Genomic DNA, 20,463 nt, shown 5'->3' on the forward strand with positions numbered 1-20,463 from the left:
TGCTCGTTCAGGGAATTAAAAATACGAAACCTTATTGATCCTTCGGATTGTGTTCCAAACCCCATACAAAGACACACGCGCACACACACCCACACACACACACACACACACACACACACAGACACACACACACAAACACACATACACACACACAAACACACATACACACCCAAGCATGCACATATACACACACACGTGCAAACACACGCACACACACACACACACACAGACACACACATACACACCCAAGCATGCACATGCACACGTGCACACACACAAACACACACAGGCACACACACCCAGATCAAAACATTTCCCTTTCGTGAACAGCCTTATTGTAGTGCACCAGCAGTATCTCTTTAAGAACAGCAGAGAGACATATTGATAATAAAGCAATTCTACATTATTAATGATATTAATGACACAGCCAGGTAGAGATTTACCCTTTCCGTGTGTCTGAGATGACCTCTCTAGTGCCATAATCCAACCATTTATCTCTGAATACAAAGTGTGTGTGTCTGCATGTGTGTGTGCGTGTGTGTGTGTGCGTGCATGTGTGTGTGTGTGTGTGTGTGCATGCTTGTCCTCATGTGTCTTTGTGTGCACATTCTCACACATCAGTGTGCTGGCATGTATGTGTGCACTAGTGCATAAGCCAGAGGGTTCCACTGTTTCTACTGCTTCCCTCACCTCTCCCCTCCCCCCTTCCAGCACAAATCAGTCTCCATCTTGGGCAATCCCAGATCACACAGAGTACAGTACAGCACCTGCTTACCCACAGCTATTGGCATTGAAGCTAGTTGGTTTTATTTATCACTATTAACATATACATCGAACCTGGTTAACGTTAATTGTCACTGTTAACTGCTCACACTTCAAGGGCACAGTGCCCTCCACAGACTGAGAGCAGACCTCACTGAGCCACTGCTGAAGGATTCTGCTTGTACAGTCACAGCTTCACACACATACACAGCAGTGATTGGTCAAAGCCTGAGCTCTCCTCGTTGTGATGCACAGAATTACACAGTTCTGCGTTGTGACGTTACACCCCTCCTCCTGATTGGCTGACAGCTTGGCCCCTCCTAGCCTTGATGTCACACTACCAGCAGTTTTGGGTTCTCCAGGATACCCAACTGTGACATTACCACTGCAGCACATGCTCGTAGAGCAATCAGCTCTACTGCAGAGAGAGAGAGATCCTATATGAAGGAGGGAGAGGTCCAATGTGCTGCCTTTAATTTAAAGGCTTCACCAATGCATCAGCATGCCAAAAGAATGATTGAACCTCCAATACATTTTCATTAACATTAAACGTAAAGACAGTAAAATATAATTGATATAACAAATTTCTACATCTGTACTCTCTCCCCCTCTTTATCTCCCACCCTCTCTCCTCATCTTTCTTTCAGTTTGATTCTCTGTCACTCTCTTTCTCTCCACATCTGTCAAGCTGAAATGCAATTACATTCAGACAGCTTTAGCCTTTTTGATCCCCTTGTCCCCAGCCCAATATGTGGAATGAGTTATATCCACTCATCAGAAGAGCTACATCTACATGTGCTGCATCTCAGATCTATCAGAGATTCAGATCTCAGAGGTGACTGTATATTTCCTAAAGACCAGCATAAAAAATGAAAGGCTGATAGGAAGCACAACATCTGAACCCCCCCCCCCCCCCCCCCCCCCCGTCTCTCACACACACACACACACAACACACCGCTGAAATGAGAGAGAATGACAGACAGAACAGGCCCCCTTTCACCATGTCCACCATGACTCACACTGTAATTCCCAGTCCAGAGTGACTGAACACAATATTTATCTCAGTTGTGTTCTACTACCACAGGCAGAGGGAGAAACATGTCCTGGATGGGGGGTTGGTGGGGTTTCAGTATGGAACAGGGGGAGGGGATTCGGGACAAACGATCCCTCATCCTTCCTTTCATCTGTTCACAACATGTTCAGATTTGAATGGAATGACAGCCTATTAACAATGGAAGAAAAGGAGGTGGGTCCATGATGTATACTAGCCCACACCATGCCCCGCAGGTTTTGTTGATAGCCTACCGTAGGCCTAGCTACTGTCAATCCAAAAAAAATTGTCAGTGGGGTTAAAACCACAGTTGACACATAGAAATGAACCTATCTGTGCCTTACAATCAAATTACCAAAACCAAGGTAAATTAAGAAAACCCTGTACATGTAGGCCTAACAATTAGGCCAATGCCATTTAGGCTACAGAATGCTAAAATAATAAAATATATTCAAACAGAAATGAATGTTAACACACATTTTATGTGACTTACAGTAAAACAATAAATTACAAGGTAGCCTAAATGTTGCCAACATACTGTCGCTAGGTAGCTAACTTTGGGCTCTGTTTCACAGTTCTCACTACTGAATTTGAAGTAACATTCACAATACGGGAAAACTATGAACACAGATGGAGACAAGAAAAAAGCACATTCTTTGTTAATGGTTTTTTTCTCTCTCTCACAACATTTTGGAGCAAACCATCAGCTAATCAATGCTCGCCCACTGTGATGTGGTAGGCCTACTTGCATGGCAAGTTTGCTGCCTCCTTCAGTTAAATGATTAAGTGAAGCGAGCTCCAGAATCTGCTTTCTTTCTTTTCCTTGATTTCATCTTAGCTTAAGTGGATATGGGACTTTCATGTAAATTCTAGCAAGGCTGAATAAAGCACAAGGCGAGAACTCCAAAACTCTCCACATTTTGATAAAGAAGTATTATTAACACACTGCAAACATCTTGGAACATTGGCTTAACAAATAACATACATCAAATTTGATCAGCCATTTAAAAGTACAACATATAGCATAGTACAACAGGTTTTTGAAAACCACAGTAAGTAATAATGAAGGACAAACCCACCAGCTTGACTCTGTCTTCATAAACCAAAGCAATCAAGAGAAGTCTAAAGTACGAGGAAAAGCCATCACTAACAAATTGATGGGAGTTCATTGTCTTAGATCCTGCGTTTTTAACACAGGGTTCTAAAGACTACCAGGGGTCCTTGAATGGGTTTACCTGGTCAGATGTGATAATTGACTATATATAGATTTGGGGAAATATTTTAAAACATAAATGGAGGAAGCAGAGTTTAGAAAGCTGATGGAGTATGTTGAGCCCTAACATGGCAACAGCCCAGTAACCATTATTTTCCTGATGTATGTCTACCAGAATTATGCATGTGAATTTTAAACAGTAAAAGACATGTATTTGTTTATCTATTCAGTGAAAACACAATTTTCAAATAATTTCACTTGTTTTGTGAAAGAGTGCTACAATAACTGCTGTTCCATACACCTGTATTATTGAATTGGCTATTGATAGCCTGCATTTTTGCCAGGACACAAATAGGCTAATAAACAACAAAATATTGTCCAATTAAGTTGTTTAAACAAAGGGTACTGGTACAAATATGTCATTGAATTAACTACTATTAATATGAAGAAGCAGTTATACTGTCTAGACTAGAGGGTTAGACAGGAGTAAAGAGACAATTAAGGGACCCAAGATTTAGTCAGGATGTGGCAGTTCCAGTTTTTGGCAGGACTATGGGTTTCAGGCTACATGACAAAGAATTTCTGTCTTTCTGGAAAGTTACACTAGGCTGCTGGCTCCCCCCTCTAGTCCTGGCAGAGGGAGTTTCTATGGAAACAGTGCTATGCTGAGGCTGCACTATGCAGCGTTGATTGGTTATAAATGCGTGCTGCTTGGGCGGTCAAATATGGTAACACGTCAGCTAAAAACTGCTAGCTAGCTATGACTATGTGGGTAGATTTTGGTAAGGCGGATGGATGAGCCAAAAGGAAGAAAGCTTGTAGCTCTAGGGAATGCAATATGTAGACCTTTTTAAACCTTTCATTTATACAGAGTAGGTTGACTGAGCACACATGCTCACTTACTCCAACACTCTTGGCTCTTTCCAATCGCCTATCGTGTCTCCTTGCATCGTTTCCTTGTGTCCTTTCCTCACTTCCTTAGCTCTCCCAACAGAGGATGCAAGGAAAGGACACGAAGATGGAGGAATCAAAGAAATGTGTATTAGGCAAATGTAATGCCCATGTTCAGTCAAGCATTAGTTTGAAGCCACGTCAAATACAGACATGGCAGATGGGGAGAGGTGGATCCACAGGTCGATCAATTATACGTCACACATTCCAAAAAAAAAACACTTTCGCAAAGGGTTGGAACGTTCTTAAAGATGGTGGACCTTGATCAATTTCCGGGCCAGTCGAGGACTGAGGAGGCAAGGATGGATAAACTAAGAGATTGGAAAGAGCCCTCTGTTATTGCCCCCCAAGCAGCCTAACCAGCATGTCTTTGGATTGCAGGAGGGTACTGAATTACCCATGGAGGGAGAACAGGCAAGGAGCTTATCGCTGCAAGGTGATAGTGCTATCTACTGCACCACCACGCCACCCTGGGGGAAGCCTCTGCCAGGCGAGCAGAATAGGCCTGCAAATATTTCTCATTTTGCATGGAAGACAAAAGAGGGGTGAATCATGAATCAAGACAAAATAAATAAGCCCGTAAGCCAGGGGTGTCCAACCCTGGTCCTGGGGAGCCGCAGGGTCTGCTGGTTTTTGTTTTCACCTTAAATACAACAACCACTTAGACAAAAGAAACCAGGTGAGGTGAGTTAACTGTGTAATCAACTGCTTTAATCGATCAATTAAGTGCCGAGTAAAAACAAAAGCCAGCAGACCATGCGGCTCTCCGGGACCTGGGTTGGCCACCCCTGCTGTAAGCATATCAATGGCCACATTTTGTCTTAAACTCAAGGCTAACTGTCTGTAAATAACCAATACCCCATTGTGAAAAATGGCCATTCACACAGGTCACTCGACTACAGTAGCAAGTTTATTTATTTAATTATAGTAGCACCAATGCAGATTCAAAACACCTTTTGAAAGGTTATGATATACCCCATGTTGAATAGAATGTATTTATAATAATAAAAAAGGCACACATCAATCCTGCTTCTGTACAAGCAGTGCCACCTTTGACCTTGTAAATTATTCAGATCCTACTGTAGAGAGTCAATTCATTAAGCAGAAGATCTGAAACTGAGAAATGTAATGCAGTCAGAGCCATGAGGAACAACCTACACAGTCTGCTGCTTGCTCTCGCCTCTGAAAGTTGATTGGTTTAGCCTTTATGTGCAGGCCTTTCAGGCAACACTTTGCTCTCAAGACTCGGGATTGATTAATTGTGTCTCGCAGCATGCCTTCAAAAGGTCACCGGCAAAGTTCTGAGAGAAGCAGGAGAATCAAACCAATGGCCACTGTTCTAGCAGTACTTCCTCTGTTACTGTACAAAATATCATGATACACACATATATATTTAATTTATACATTCATAAAAAAATTATTCCTGCTATTTTGAGCACGTAAAAGTGCACTGCCAAAGTGACACAAAATCTTTAAAAGAAAACATTTCTATGTACAAGCAAGAAGACATGGAAAATTATACAAACTAAATATAAAGTAAATTGCAGTTTAATGTTGCTTCTCATGGTGTAAAATTTATTATACTTTTAAAAAAATCTCAGCAATGAGGTTATTCCAATTTTTGTTTCCAATTCAAAGACCTGAAATGGGCTTGAATATCTGAATCCCTGAATTACTGAACCTCTGGCCTCCTGGCCACTGTCCAGTAATGAGCTATTTTAAATTAGCAAATGTCCACCGCGTGTCTAAAGTGAGGAGGACCCTAAAAACATGTCTAAGCTTTTATTCCTCTTTGATAAAGCTCGCTGCTGACTCATTATCCTGGAGTGAATAGATATTGTGCCGTACCGGAACCCCATTTTTAAAACAGCTGCCTGCTGCTGAGTTGGCTATACTGTACCAGTTAAATGTATTCGATAAGACAGAGGGAACTCAAGCAACCTACTGTACAGGGGAAAACCATTGATAACACAGAGCAATAAAATGCAATATTGCTTTTTCCTTGGACTGTCTCAATCCGATTTATGAGAAAGTTGCAATGATTGATCCATTCATACCGTTGTCCTGCAGATTTCCTGGTCTCCGTACAAAAAAGGCAACCAAGCTTTCCTCACTTATTTTTTAATAATGGAATTTCTTTTAATAATGGAAGATTTAGCTGAGTAGAGCCTCAGTTGGTTGATCAGCCTTATATTTACATTTACATAATCTCTTGTGGAAATTTAGTAAACCAGACACTGAAATCTGGGTTTTGGGTTTTACTTTATGTCTATACAATTTACATTTTTTTACACTAGCTAGGGTACTACATCTAGATAATCTGTAGACTACAATACACATTGTACAGTCACTGAGCATTCACTGAAGGTTCACTGTGTTCATTTATTTAATCTTAAGTTATGTTTCATTTGCTGTTCATAATTCAACTTAGGTCTAACAGTAATAAAATGATGAGAGGAATATTACAAGGCAATATATTACAGCTAATTTGAACTCTTTATTAAGCTGATCCGATGTCTGACCAATACATTAGTGTACCACTAGTTTATACAGTTCGACTGTCAGATAAAAACAAGAAATGAATGGCTCACTCTCATATACAGTTGCCTAGATACACCTGGGACTACCTAAGAAATCTGAGACAACATCACCAGTATTCTGAGTGCAAATCATATTCATTGTTCTCACTCAATCTGTCCATAAACAAACCATAAAGAGGAGTTAATCGTCGCAGCATGATTCCATTAAACATGACCAAAAAAGTATTCAAGACATATGATGCATAAATCCATATCAGGCAAGCCAATGAATTTAAGGTTTAGGAAGAACTACAGACAATGAAGACAATGAGGGTGATTACAAACACAACAGATAGTGATACAATACAGATCTAGTATTGGTACTAATGTAAAACACAGATCTAGTTTACAATAAAGTCACAATAAATGTTCAGTGTAAATTAGACCCAATAAAGTTCTAGTGTAAAACAGGCACTGTAAATTTGTAGCATAAAACACATAAGCAATAATGGTTGCAGCAACATTACAGGCATTTGTCAATTCATGAAGTGAATTTCAAGTAATTTCCTGTATTCACTGAATTGAAATGTAATTGGCCCAAAACTGAATACAGACAGAGTAATATTCGGACATTGTAAAAGGGGTGGAGTAAAATACTGTATTCAGTATGCACACACTAAAGGTTTAGTCTAAAATACTCTCTGTACACAGCTTGTATGTAGACCTAGGAATGGCCCAGTGTAAAACTGGCATATGGCACTGCAGAAGACACCAGTCACCTTCCTTTGCTCAAAAAAAAAATGTTTTGCTCAGATTTTCACAATCCACTCCAATTAAATGTTGGGACAACAATATGCACAATGAACCACTTACAGTACCTCTCACTAAATGACACGAACCACTGAACCATTTCCAGTACAGTAGCTACTCTTCCTTGTGTAAACCTATAATCTACTATTCTTCTCACCCTCAGTTCTAACAGGAATACCTTACAGTACTGCTCCCCATGTACCCAATCGCAGTGCATGTGCAAACGTTGTGCGTGTCAGTTTTATGGAGTGGGGGTGGGGCTGTGAAATGAATTCACGTCACATAATCTCCTTCATCTTTCAAAAACACACATTACACACAGCAGCATCATCATCATCTCTCTCTCTCTCTCTCTCACACACACACGCGCGCACAGCGAGGGAGGGAGAGAGAGAGAGAGAGAGAGGGCACTTACATTCCAGGTGTTTCTTCTTGGGCCCCATCACCTCGTGCGTAGTGGCTTTACAGACAGCACGAGCCACCTCCGATCCCGTGAGGCTGTATTGAGCAGCAGCGATGCGATCCGTCAGCGTTTGTCCCGACATCTTCTCTCTGTGGCGTCACCCTCAACAATTAAACGGCAATTGAGCCCTAAAATAAATAGCTTGTGTATCGCCCTGATTCCAGAATGTCCTCCCAAATATCATCTAAGGATATGGCCTTATAAATATAAATATTTGAGATCACAAACAGTCACGACTGATTAAAATGGTGGATATTTCAAGATTAAATGGAAATGTAACGCTGATGCGTATTCTCTAACATGGATAGCCTATTCATACGCAAGGCTGTGTCGTTCTCTCGCTATGTGCCAGTTTTACGGCGTTTATTCTAGCACTTTTGAGCCGGTCCTTATGTAACGACCTCGTCTAGCATAAACACCTATTTGCTCAACTCATATAGCCTAACAAATATAGGCTAAGTGTAAATTGATCTATGCCACACGCGAGAGGCCGACGTTTTTCTTCGGTGGTAATATTAATATCCTTTCAATAAATAATCAGCCTTCTTTACGTATCCAACCGTATTTCCCGTTTTAAAATGATGTCAGTTTGCGCTCTTAGGCTGATTTCCCCAGTAGGCATACAATTTAACAAGAAATATGCAGCCAGCAAGAGAGCCTTGTCTTTAGACTTGATAAAATGACGATTCTCTCTGGATGGTACTAGATCTGTCGGTGGCGTCCTCTCCTCTGGTTGATGGAATAATCTTCGCTCGGACCCGTTTTCCGTGCAGAATTACACAGAATTAGCCCGCTCTGCTGTAGCCTACTCGTCCCCGGCAGAAAGCGGACGCGCCTTTTCCCCCCTGTCCCCGCGTCTACACCGAGCGATGCTAGCAGAGGAGGAAGAGGAAGATGGTGTTTAAATAGATTCGTATCCCCTTGTTGATTTATTTATTTATTTATTACATTTCTCTCCTCCCACTGGTCTGAGTCAGGTGACACGTCATTTACAAAGGACCAACATCCTCCTCTACACCCCATGGCACGTTCTTAAAAGGATGCGCGGTCATGCGGATTCCCGCACGGGGTAGCGCACGATTATGATGAGCGGGATTTACTGAATTCACTTGATTATTCAGAAAATCTTTAATATCAAACCCGCAGATATGTTTCGGTAAAAAAAAAAAAGAACGAATCGCTGTCATATATCGTTTTTACGACAATACATGCATTTTTGGAGGAACATTTTCCTCCTGAAACAAATTTATGTACGCACACATATTGCAGCAATCGTTTGCCAGCTTTTCGTGTCATGATTAATCAGTTAAGAAAACATGTAAAATACGAACCTACTCACCTACCATTAACACCTACCATTATCTCTTAAAAATTTCAAGAGAATGGCTGGAATGTTATTTTTTCCCCACCATTCTTCTTACTGCAAAGATACTGCAAAGAATGGCCTATAACCGCACTAAAAGGCATAATTAACACATTTTGATATATTCATTATGACAGATTGCTTTATTGTAGCTTTGTGTTTTTATATAATCATTTAGTGTTACAGCATTGCTTCAATTGATTTCTCAAGCAATATGAAGGATAAGATCAGCAATTTCATGCATGTTGGCAAAATAACAGCCAATCCTAGAAACAACCATCAGCTTGCCCAGATCCCAGATGTATTTGGGAGAAAACACCAGTATAAAACAACACAGCCATCAAGTGTCTTTAGAAATCCTCTCCCCGGGCTAAGCAGTGCAGCCATGTTGCTGTATCTGAAATTGCTCACTTTAGATCAGTGGTAACCAGCCCAGGTCATGGAGATCTACCTCCCTGTAGGTTTTCATTCCAACCCTAACAAAGCACACCTCATTCTACAGCAAGAGATCTTGTTGAGCAGCTTATCAGTAGAGTCAGGTGAGCCAAATTAGTGTTGAAACAAAACTCCGCCGGATGGTAGATCCCCAGGAACAAGGTTGGTTAGATTACACTGCTTTAGATTACAAGCAAACATTCAATTGGACTGTACACACTCGCCAGCTTCCAATACCAACAAATAAGCATTATTTATTAGAAAAGAAAAGAAAACTAAAGATGATACTAAATACTGATACTTACCAATAATGATTCACTTCTTAACCTACAACGGATGTCATGAACATAGTGGATAACATGACGCAGAGTTAAGAGGTCAGGCTTTCCCCTGTCACGTATCATTCTGTTAGTGCCTGAATATAATCATCATTGCATATTCTTAAGTAATGAAAGTGTTTAGGTGTCCCTCCCTCTGGTCAATAAAGAAAGACAATGGCAGTCAAGCTTTTTTACCTCAGTGAGACCAAAAAATGGAGTAAACCATACAGATGGCCTGCAGGCTGTCTGAAAGGTTCCCATGGAGATGGGGAACTTAGCCTGAAACTAGGGGTTTGTTTTATATTAAATATACATTGAGTGGGATTTGACAACTTGATGTTATTTGGTAAAAAGGAATGTGTTATGAGTACCAATTAAAATACAGTACCACAGTACATTTCCACAGTTTTTGTTAAAACAATTGTTCAAGTCCATGATATAAAGATGTAAATAAATTATTATGGTAAAGTCATATAAATTAAATTCCGCTTTGGGACTTGGTAAGAAAGGGGTAAGGATTGCAGACTTCACTCCAGAAAGGGCAGAACAGGGTGAAAGCTCATCTTACACAAGTACATTAACTCACCCCCCACACCCCAAGAACACCCCAAGAGGAACATTAATGTGTTGGGAAAACAACAGCAGTTTTAATAATATCTAACAGAGGCGGACCAGAGGTGCACCAGTGGAAACTGAAACAGATTCACAAATAAAAACAACCCAGTATTTATACAGATAAATAACATTAACAAAGAGATGCTGATCTGAAATGTTAAACTCAAGAATTTCCCCTGTGATTTGACTGTGAACAAACTTCTTTGTTCAAAAATCTTCTTTGCTCTCCAAAATAGAGCTCATAATCTAGAGGTGTGGACTGGTACAAAAACTGGACCAGTTAATCCATGAAAAGTGTTCTTACTGGTTATGATACTGTAGTTTTCAATTGAATTACCATGAATTACCATAGAAAAAGGTGGCTAATTCTTCGAATAAACATACAAAATGCATAAAACTTCCACACTGAAATATATATATATATATATATATATATATATATATATTAAGCCCCTTAATTCTGTGCCATTCATCATACATTCAGGTACTGCAGGTATGGGAGTATATGACCTCACTGCAGCAGGAAGCATGTGCTGTCACTGTAAGAGGAGCGTGGCCTGTGGGGCAACTGTAGGAGAAGCCTGTATCTATGCCATCACTGAAGGAGGTGGGGCCTGTGAGGTCACTGCAGAAATGGAGGGGGGGGGGGGGGGCGGAGGGGGGAGGGGGGGGTTGGGTAGGCTGGCTGAGTAAGTACACCTGGAAAGAGGGTTTAATGATAGATCTTTTATTTAGTCACAACAATATGGAATGATCCAGTGATCTTCACATGGGCCTCCAAACTCACACAGAGGGAGAGTTTAGTCACAGCTGCCCCATATATACAAATAATTTATTTTAAATTAAATAGTATAGCCTTTGAAAAGTACAGTACAGTCATTATTAATAAAAAAACAAAATTTACAAACTGGAGTCTTCATTTCCCCTTTTTTTGAGGTGGTTTCACTGTTGAGAGATTTTTTTGGTGTTTGTTTTTGCGCGTCACGTTTTGATGAGGCCCTCCAGGAAGTCCTTCTCCACCATCTCCTCGATGTTCTGCCGGGCGCGGCTCCAGAACACTTTTTGGCTCTCCAGCTTCCCGTCCTTGGAGGGGTAAGGGTTGGTGCTGGGGGTGGGGCTGTGGGCGGGGCCCGAGCGGCTGCTCACCTTGCTGTTAAACACCTGACTGAGCAGATTGAAGAAGGGCAGCAGCTGCTCCATGCTGCGGATCCCGTACAGGGTCAGCAGCAGGTGACCCGGCTCCCAGGTCAGCGTCCGTCCAGAAACGTCCTCCTCTGGGTTCTTCTGTGTGGGAAAACAGACAGGATGAGAGCTGCAATCATACTGACACAGCACACACACACTGACAGAGCAGACAAAAACATTCACTGACAAAAGAAAGGCCTCTGGGGGAGGGGCTTACTGACACAGGGAACAGATGGTCATTTCGGTTTACATTTGGATTTTGACAGACAGTCATTCAGGGGTCAGTTACCTTGGCTCGTTTCCTCAACAGCTTGGCCAGTCGGACCACGTATGGCTTGAACTCACGCTGGTGGGTCCCCTGTCTGCGAACTTCCAGTCCGGAATCATCCGAGGCCTCTGGGATGAAGGCCCACCGGTACCTGGAGAGAGCGAAAGACGGACAAGGCCAGTGTATCAGGTGAGGGAGTGTTGAGAGGCTAGGTGGCCATGTGCAGGGGATGATTAAATAAACTGAGAAGCTAAGGGACTGTGTGCAGTTATGAATGAGAGGAATGAGATGATAAGGAACCGTGTGCAGGTTTGCCTGTGACAGCGTTATGTGAGCAGACGAATCACGCACATCTGGAACTGCGGCAGGCTCTCGGAGGGCAGGGCCAGGGCAAGATCCAGCAGTTTACAGGCTGACAGGTACAGGTTGAGCCAGCGCTGGCTGTTGTAGGAGGTGGAGAAGCCATTTCCACCAGAGTAGGTGGTCTCCAGCCCAGCCACTGCTGGTCCTGAGGTCCTGAGGACATGACACACTGTGTCAGACGCACAGCTCTCAAACACCACAAATACACAACTCATCTCACACACAGCAGGTACACACTGCATATCACACACTGACAATACACAACTCATCTCACATACTGCATCTCACACGTAATGCAAATACACACTGCATCTCACACAAATACATGGTGCATTTCACACTGCATCTCACAACCTGTGAAATCACACACCCTGAAAATACACACTCCATCACAGACAGTGTATCACACACATACGCAATTCCATCACACATGCTGCAACTCACGGACATGATGATAACATTTGTTAACACTTAAAATACTAGGAAAACAATGATAGAAAATTTCTTCTCGAAGAACATTCACATTCAAAGAGTACAGTCACACAGACTGGCCTATCTACTCAAACTTGCTTTATTTTACATTTTAAGTCCAGACACATGGCATACCACACTGAAAATAAACACTTCAGACACACTCATTCCCACACATCTCAGCGAAGTGGAGTGACAGACAGGTGTGTTTACCTGGTGATATCATCATCAGAGATCAGCTCCTGTTCCATGAGTAAAAATACCTGCACCTGAGAGTAGGAGAACAGATGACCTTTCACCTCTGAACAGTGCACTGTGACAAAGTGAGGAACTGTGTTTGTAGAATGTGCATTGTGTATAGTGCAAGTGTGCGTGCGTGTGTGTATACGTGTGTCTGAGTGTGTGCGTGTGTGTGAGCGTGCATGTGTATTATGATTATGTACATTGTGCATAGTATGTTTGTGCATTGTGTACAGTGTCTGTGTATTGTGTATAGTGAGTATTGTGTATTGTGTATGTATTGTGTATGATGTGTGTACTGTATATAGTGCGTATTTTGTATATTGCATATAGTGTGTATTTATATGTGTATCTTGTGTACAGCGTGTGTGTGTGTACTGTGTAGAGTGCGTCTCACCAGCTCAGTGATCATGGTGGGCCAGAGTGAGGTGAGGTGCTGGGGAGACATGCGCAGCAGCAGGACTCTGAAGAACAGGAACACCTGAGCGTGCAGGATGGGCACCTGGGGCAGCCGCAGGCTCTCCACCAACCGCTCTGAGACACAGAGAGCAAAGATTGCAGGCTTTACACAGCTTTCAGAATATACCACCGTTACACAGCTTACAGAATATACCACCTTTGCACAATCTACAGAATATACCAGCCTTTACACAGCTTACAGAATATACCAGCCCTTACACAGCTTACAGAATATACCAGCCTTTACACCGCTTACAGAATATACCAGCCTTTACACAGCTTACAGAATATACCACCTTTACACAATCTACAGAATATACCAGCCTTTACACAGCTTACAGAATATACCAGCCTTTACACCGCTTACAGAATATACCAGCCTTTACACAGCTTACAGAATATACCAGCCTTTACACCGCTTTCAGAATATACCACCTTTACACAACCTACAGAATATACCAGCCTTTACACAACTTACAGAATATACCACCGTTACACAACCTACAGAATATACCACCGTTACACAACCTACAGAATATACCAGCCGTTACACAACCTACAGAATATACCAGCCTTTACACAGCTTCCAGAATATACCAGCCTTTACACAGTTTACAGAATATACCAGCCTTTACACCGCTTTCAGAATATACCAGCCTTTACACAACCTACAGAATATACCAGCCTTTACACAACCTACAGAATATACCAGCCTTTACACAGCTTACAGAATATACCAGCCTTTACACAGCTTACAGAATATACCAGCCTTTACACAGTTTACAGAATATACCAGCCTTTACACAACCTACAGAATATACCAGCCTTTACACCGCTTTCAGAATATACCAGCCTTTACACCGCTTTCAGAATATACCAGCCTTTACACAACCTACAGAATATACCAGCCTTTACACAACCTACAGAATATACCAGCCTTTACACAGCTTACAGAATATACCAGCCTTTACACAGCTTACAGAATATACCACCGTTACACAGCTTACAGAATATACCAGCCTTTACACCGCTTTCAGAATATACCAGCCTTTACACAGCTTACAGGATATACCAGCCTTTACACCGCTTACAGAATATACTAGCCTTTACACAACCTACAGAATATACCAGCCTTTACACCGCTTTCAGAATATACCAGCCTTTACACAACCTACAGAATATACTAGCCTTTACACCGCTTTCAGAATATACCAGCCTTTACACAGCTTACAGAATATACTAGCCTTTACACCGCTTTCAGAATATACCAGCCTTTACACAGTTTACAGAATATACCAGCCTTTACACCGCTTTCAGAATATACCAGCCCTTACACAGCTTACAGAATATACCAGCCCTTACACAGCTTACAGAATATACCAGCCCTTACACAGCTTACAGAATATACCTGCATTTACACAGCTTACAGAATACTTGGGAAACTACTTTTTTGTAGTGAAGGGAAGCGTATTTTAATCAATGCGAATTTTAAAGAAAAGGAGACAGGCAGGTTCTACAGGTGACAGAGCATGAGAGACAGGGACAATGCAGCAGGTTAGAGAGAAAAGGCCAGTGTAGCAGGTTAGAAAAACAGGGTTAGCGTAGCAGTTTAGACAGACAAGACCAGTGTAACAGTTTGGAGAGAAAGGGCCAATATAGCAGTTTAGACAAACAGAGCCAGTACAGCAGTTCAGAGAGACAGGGCCAGTGTAACATGTTAGATAGACAGGGCCAGTATAACAGGTCAGATAGACAGGGCCAGTGTAACAGGTTAGATAGACAGGGCCAGTGTAACAGGTTAGATAGACAGGGCCAGTGTAACAGGTTAGAGAGACAGGGCCAGTGTAACAGGTTAGATAGACAGGGCCAGTGTAACAGGTCAGATAGACAGGGCCAGTGTAACAGGTTAGAGAGACAGGGCCAGTGTAACAGGTTAGAGAGACAGGGCCAGTGTAACAGGTTAGAGAGACAGAGCCAGTGTAACAGGTTAGAGAGACAGGGCCAGTGTAACAGGTCAGATAGACAGGGCCAGTGTAACAGGTTAGAGAGACAGGGCCAGTGTAACAGTTTAGACAGATAGGGACAGTGTAACAGTTTAGACAGATAGGGACAGTGTAACAGTTTAGACAGACAGGGACAGTGTAACTGGTTAGAGATATAGGGACAGTATAGCAGATTAGAAGGACAGGGTCAGTATAGCAGGTGAGGGTGTGCACATAACAGGCATGGTTTCTGACCCTGAATGTCAGGCAGGTATTTCTGGTACTGGTCCACCTCGCTGCTGTAGATGGTGAAGGCCAGGCGTTTGAGCAGCATGGCTCTCTGCTCCAGCTCAGCATCGCGGTTGGTGAACAGATTCAGAGAGCTGCTCTGAGCTACGGCTACTCGTGCTGTGCAGGAACACACATGCCCATTAATAAAACATACAGTACACGCAGCTATTAATACACATTCACCACTCACAGGCACACAGAAGCATGCGCTCATGGACAAATGTGGTTTGGCGTGAGAATGTGCATTAGGGGTGTATATCTGTGGTAGATACTCATTACACAAGATTATACAAGAAAGTCAAACACTTCCAAGAAGACAAAGTGGCATGAACCTTTACTGGAATAAACCGATATGGAACAAAAGCCTGTGTTAATTCATGAATGAGTGTGTGCAAATTTTCATGATACAACACGAGTTTGTGTTCTATAGAGCTTGTATAAAAAGGATCCAACCACAGATATCCTTACAAAATAGCCATGTGTGACAACACAATTTTAAATAGAAAATTTAAGTTTAAGGTGTCCCCTTCTGTAACCTAATTTGGTCACTAAGCAACAGGAGTTTCAGTTCTGAACCTAGCTAGCTTTCAGAACGGTATTAATTTCACACTTACTAAAAACTGTTACTGTTTTTAAGTTTCTGGCAATTTCCAACTCCATGCAACTTAAGTGAAACCCTGGACAGCCCCCTACGAAGATCAGGATATTGAACTGGAATTTTTTTTTATCAGGGCTGACTGCATACAATATTTTCATATGTAGGATGCTTATGTAAGTGAAACATACATCAATATAAAAATTATGAAAATTTAGTTTAAACATCCTGTGTGATAAATATTGCATCTGCTGGGATGTCTGGTTCACAAATCAGTGTCCATGACCAAAACTATCCATGCAAGACTTGCAAGTAAATACTATGGACGATATTTGAATATGTCCATTTTGGGAGTATGTCTGTGGCGGGGGCGGGGTGGGGTGATATGTTTCTGAGGTGTGTTTGGAGGTCGTGTCTGGGTCATGGCGTCTGGGTCATGCTGTGAGGGGAGACTCACTCATCAGGTCTCTGAACGTGGTCTTGTCATGGGTCATCAGGTGGTCAATGATGGCTCGCCAGCTGAAAGACAACACAATTAAGCAAAAGGCGCAATCTGTTAGTCAGATGTCACGACCCCTGTGGCTTGTGATGCGTGACACAGACTGAGGAAGGTTTGAGCGAGGTCACGGGGGGAGGGGCGGAACAGCACTCACTGACTGACGCAGGAGGAGTCCATCTGGAAGAAGGTGTGGTCCATGAAGAGGTCAAAGGCCTCCTTCTTCCAGGCACGGCGGGTGTACTGGTACCCACTGAGGCTGCTCAAGAGCTGGATACACGCCCGGTAACTGGGGGCATTGTGGGCACTGCAGAGACAACACACACACACACACACACACACATGTAATAAACTGGTGCAACACCGGTTGCCTGAGTGGACATGGGGATGGAGCCTTACCTGTGGTTGCGGAGGTAGGGCACCACGTAATGCATAATGTTGACCAGCAGGGGGATCACCCTCTCCTTCTCATCACTGTAGAACACCATGTCCAGCAGATGGGCCAGCACCTGTAACCAGGCCAGCACATGAGGGGAGGGGGATTGGGGAGGGTTTCAGCAGTCCCGTCACTGTATAGGGCCTGTCAGCAAGGTGAGGATTCATTGAAATATGTTTAATTTTACTAATCAAACCCCACAGTTTTAACCGTTAACACCCTCATTTGATGTCCTCTGAATACCAAACACAAGTGCATCAACAGTTAAAACACTTCACTTATCCAACATGTAAAATACATTTATTTGATTTAATTTGGTAATTATCATCAAAGATATCAATCATGAATTGAATCGTTGAAATCGTTTATAGGCAGAGAAAACTGTTGGATCAACCTTTATCAAAATGTACAACTCACAACCAGATGACAATTAAGAAATGTAGTAAATTACAACAACTATTCACACCTACTCCAAAAACGAGGTTCAACTACCTTCAAACAATTAACAAAAGTTACAGACATGGGCAGTCACACAAGAAATGAATGAACTCAGATGCCCACTTCTAACTGTTACAAACTTCTTTCCAAGTTATCAGAACTGCTAGGAGACAGCCGCATACTTTATCTAGTCAAAGAGAGGAGGGGGATAGACACCCCCTCTGACACACACACACACACACACACACACACACCCACATTCACACCCCAAATGGCAACCCACCCCCAAAATCCCTGCTCGGTGTCTTATCTCCAGGCTATGCTGGCCGAGCACTTAAAAGCTTCCGACGGCTGAGAGCCGCCAAATGGTGAATCACACATCCGACAGGCCCAAGAGAGCAGCAGTGCCAGCCGTTCCACAATCACACACCCCCCACGGTCCATGATTGCAATCTCTCTACTCCTCCCACTCTGCAAATCTCAAATCCTCCCATCTGGTCCTTGATTGCGAACACCTGTTCCATAATCACATTAGCCTGAAAAGGCTAATGTTGCATAGGGTCCCTAAAAGCACAGGTGCTGCCCTGCCCGGAACACCACAGCACAGGTAACACACTGCACTGTGTAACTACAGCATGCTTCTCAATAGAGTAGCACAGTGAACTGTCAGTACAAGGCAACACAACAAATATCAAACGTTACTTCTATCACATTCAATACAATGCACCTCTAAAAACTACTACACACTGCTTTAACTTAGGCCACCAGTTTGTCTCTGTCACATGACGTGTAGGATTTTAACTTGTACTTCAACTGTCATTTGCCAGGGGTGCATTCAAATGGCAAAGTCAAGTGACCACTTAAGCAACTGAGTGGCTAACTGTGATTTTAGAAGAACAGTACGTTGACATTACCTCAGCCAGCAGTGTGAGGGCATGAACGCTGTACAAAGATGGAGTGAAGCTTGATGCCTCTGCCACGGTCAGCATCAGGTCTGGAACACACAGACAAGGCCACACCTTTTCAGAACAGAGCTTTCTGGAACACAAACACAGCTCTCCATTTTAGGCTGATAACTCCAGTCCAGGGGGGCACAGGGTCTGACACAGGAAGTGTGATAGGAAGTTATACGACCGGCAGTGGGCACTGAGAGCACAGCCTGCAGACCTCCTCTGGACTGGAGCTCACACAAGTCCACGCCCAACCGTACCCTCCACGTCCGCCTCCAGGCTGGCTCCGTCCACCACGATCTGGGGCGAGGCCTTCACCTCCAGGTTCCGCCTCAGCCAGGTGGTCTGCTCCAGGGAAGACCCCGCTATCGTCCCAATTGCCTCCACCACCTTGTGGGTCACGTCCTGATGAGAGCAGGTGGGGCATTCAATAATAAGTACACACTTCTGCTTTAAAATAATGTCCTCAGCCACATTTAATCGCTAATATATGACTTCATTAAATTTTGCTACAATCTGTGGCGCCTCAGTTAATGATCTATGCTTAATTCATAAACAAGAGTGGGAGAGAGAGAACAGGAACAATAAACAGACAGGGATGAAGGGGTTGGGAGGAATGACAGAAGCAGTGCAGAGAAATAGATGCACGTGGCAGAAGACAGCAGGCCTGGGGTGTGCTGCTTTTACCTGTAGCTCACGCTGGTCCTTCTTGTTCTCCAGGTTAGGGTTCTTCAAGATGAACTCATTCAGAATCCTGGGAGAGAAAGACAGACAGACAGACTGACATTAAGATGTGCAGACAGCCTCCTCCTCCACAACCACATGTGTACAGTACATGTGTGAGTGTGTAAATGAGTGAATGTGAATGTGCGTGCTTGCATGCGTGAGTGTGTAAATGAGTGAATGTGAATGTGCGTGCTTGCATGCGTGAGTGTGTAAATGAGTGAAGGTGAATGTGCGTGCTTGCATGCGTGAGTGTGTAAATGAGTGAAGGTGAATGTGCATGCTTGCATACGCGTGAGTATGTAATTGAGTGAAGGTAAATGTGCGTGCTTGCATGCGTGAGTGTGTAAATGAGTGAAGGTGAATGTGCGTGCTTGCATGCGTGAGTGTGTAAATGAGTGAAGGTGAATGTGCATGCTTGCATGCGTGAGTGTGTAAATGAGTGAAGGTGAATGTGCGTGCTTGCATGCGTGAGTGTGTAAATGAGTGAAGGTGAATGTGCGTGCTTGCATGCGTGAGTGTGTAAATGAGTGAAGGTGAATGTGCGTGCTTGCATGCGTGAGTATGTAATTGAGTGAAGGTAAATGTGCGTGCTTGCATGCGTGAGTGTGTAAATGAGTGAAGGTGAATGTGCGTGCTTGCATGCGTGAGTGTGTAAATGAGTGAAGGTGAATGTGCATGCTTGCATGCGTGAGTGTGTAAATGAGTGAAGGTGAATGTGCGTGCTTGCATGCGTGAGTGTGTAAATGAGTGAAGGTGAATGTGCGTGCTTGCATGCGTGAGTGTGCGCTGTGTGGCATACCCACCCCAGTATTAGAAACTGTCCAGGAGAGGGCAGGCCCAGTTGTATGGAGTCCTTCAGCAGTGCCAGGAGGGCAGGCCAGCTGTCCACTAAGCTGGAAACAGGGATCCTGCGAGAACAAGAGAGGAGGTCACATCTGTCTCCTCCCACATCACACACCAGTCTAACATTGGACTATTCTGCATAGGAATAGACTATTCTGCTCATGTGCAATCTCAGTGTAACAACTGAATGAGCCGCCTTGCATTTATATTTTGCTAAT

General features: G+C 43.1%; 2 protein-coding genes and 1 long non-coding RNA gene across 12 annotated transcripts in view; all 3 read right to left on the bottom strand.

The window, feature by feature from the left end:
* snap91a (synaptosome associated protein 91a) overlaps positions 1-8,799 on the bottom strand; it is a 41,317-nt gene extending 32,518 nt beyond the window's left edge. For 3 of the 4 annotated variants that reach the window (XM_035435432.1, XM_035435434.1, XM_035435433.1), the window contains exon 1: positions 7,722-8,799. In XM_035435432.1, the coding sequence (XP_035291323.1) occupies positions 7,722-7,851 (130 nt within the window). In that variant the 5' untranslated portion in view covers positions 7,852-8,799. The remainder of the gene's footprint in view (positions 1-7,721) is intronic. The other variant, XM_035435431.1, reaches the window with a different exon arrangement.
* A 2,409-nt stretch (positions 8,800-11,208) lies between these two features.
* dop1a (DOP1 leucine zipper like protein A) overlaps positions 11,209-20,463 on the bottom strand; it is a 32,176-nt gene continuing 22,921 nt past the window's right edge. For 6 of the 7 annotated variants that reach the window (XM_035418701.1, XM_035418719.1, XM_035418726.1 and 3 more), the window contains 13 exons: positions 20,206-20,310; positions 19,364-19,430; positions 18,937-19,081; positions 18,641-18,720; positions 17,252-17,361; positions 17,010-17,159; positions 16,814-16,875; positions 15,726-15,878; positions 13,427-13,563; positions 13,003-13,058; positions 12,307-12,471; positions 11,977-12,106; positions 11,209-11,786 (listed from right to left, as the gene is read on the bottom strand). In XM_035418701.1, the coding sequence (XP_035274592.1) occupies positions 11,484-11,786; positions 11,977-12,106; positions 12,307-12,471; positions 13,003-13,058; positions 13,427-13,563; positions 15,726-15,878; positions 16,814-16,875; positions 17,010-17,159; positions 17,252-17,361; positions 18,641-18,720; positions 18,937-19,081; positions 19,364-19,430; positions 20,206-20,310 (1,663 nt within the window). In that variant the 3' untranslated portion in view covers positions 11,209-11,483. The remainder of the gene's footprint in view (positions 11,787-11,976; positions 12,107-12,306; positions 12,472-13,002; positions 13,059-13,426; positions 13,564-15,725; positions 15,879-16,813; positions 16,876-17,009; positions 17,160-17,251; positions 17,362-18,640; positions 18,721-18,936; positions 19,082-19,363; positions 19,431-20,205; positions 20,311-20,463) is intronic. The other variant, XM_035418735.1, reaches the window with a different exon arrangement.
* Positions 13,880-15,719, bottom strand: LOC118227813. The gene is made up of 2 exons (XR_004765352.1): positions 14,185-15,719; positions 13,880-13,989 (listed from the first exon to the last, which is right to left on the bottom strand). It is a non-coding gene; the product is annotated as an uncharacterized LOC118227813 (long non-coding RNA).

This window comes from Anguilla anguilla, chromosome 1 (assembly GCF_013347855.1).
Source record: "Anguilla anguilla isolate fAngAng1 chromosome 1, fAngAng1.pri, whole genome shotgun sequence".
NCBI classification, from domain to species: Eukaryota; Metazoa; Chordata; class Actinopteri; order Anguilliformes; family Anguillidae; genus Anguilla; species Anguilla anguilla.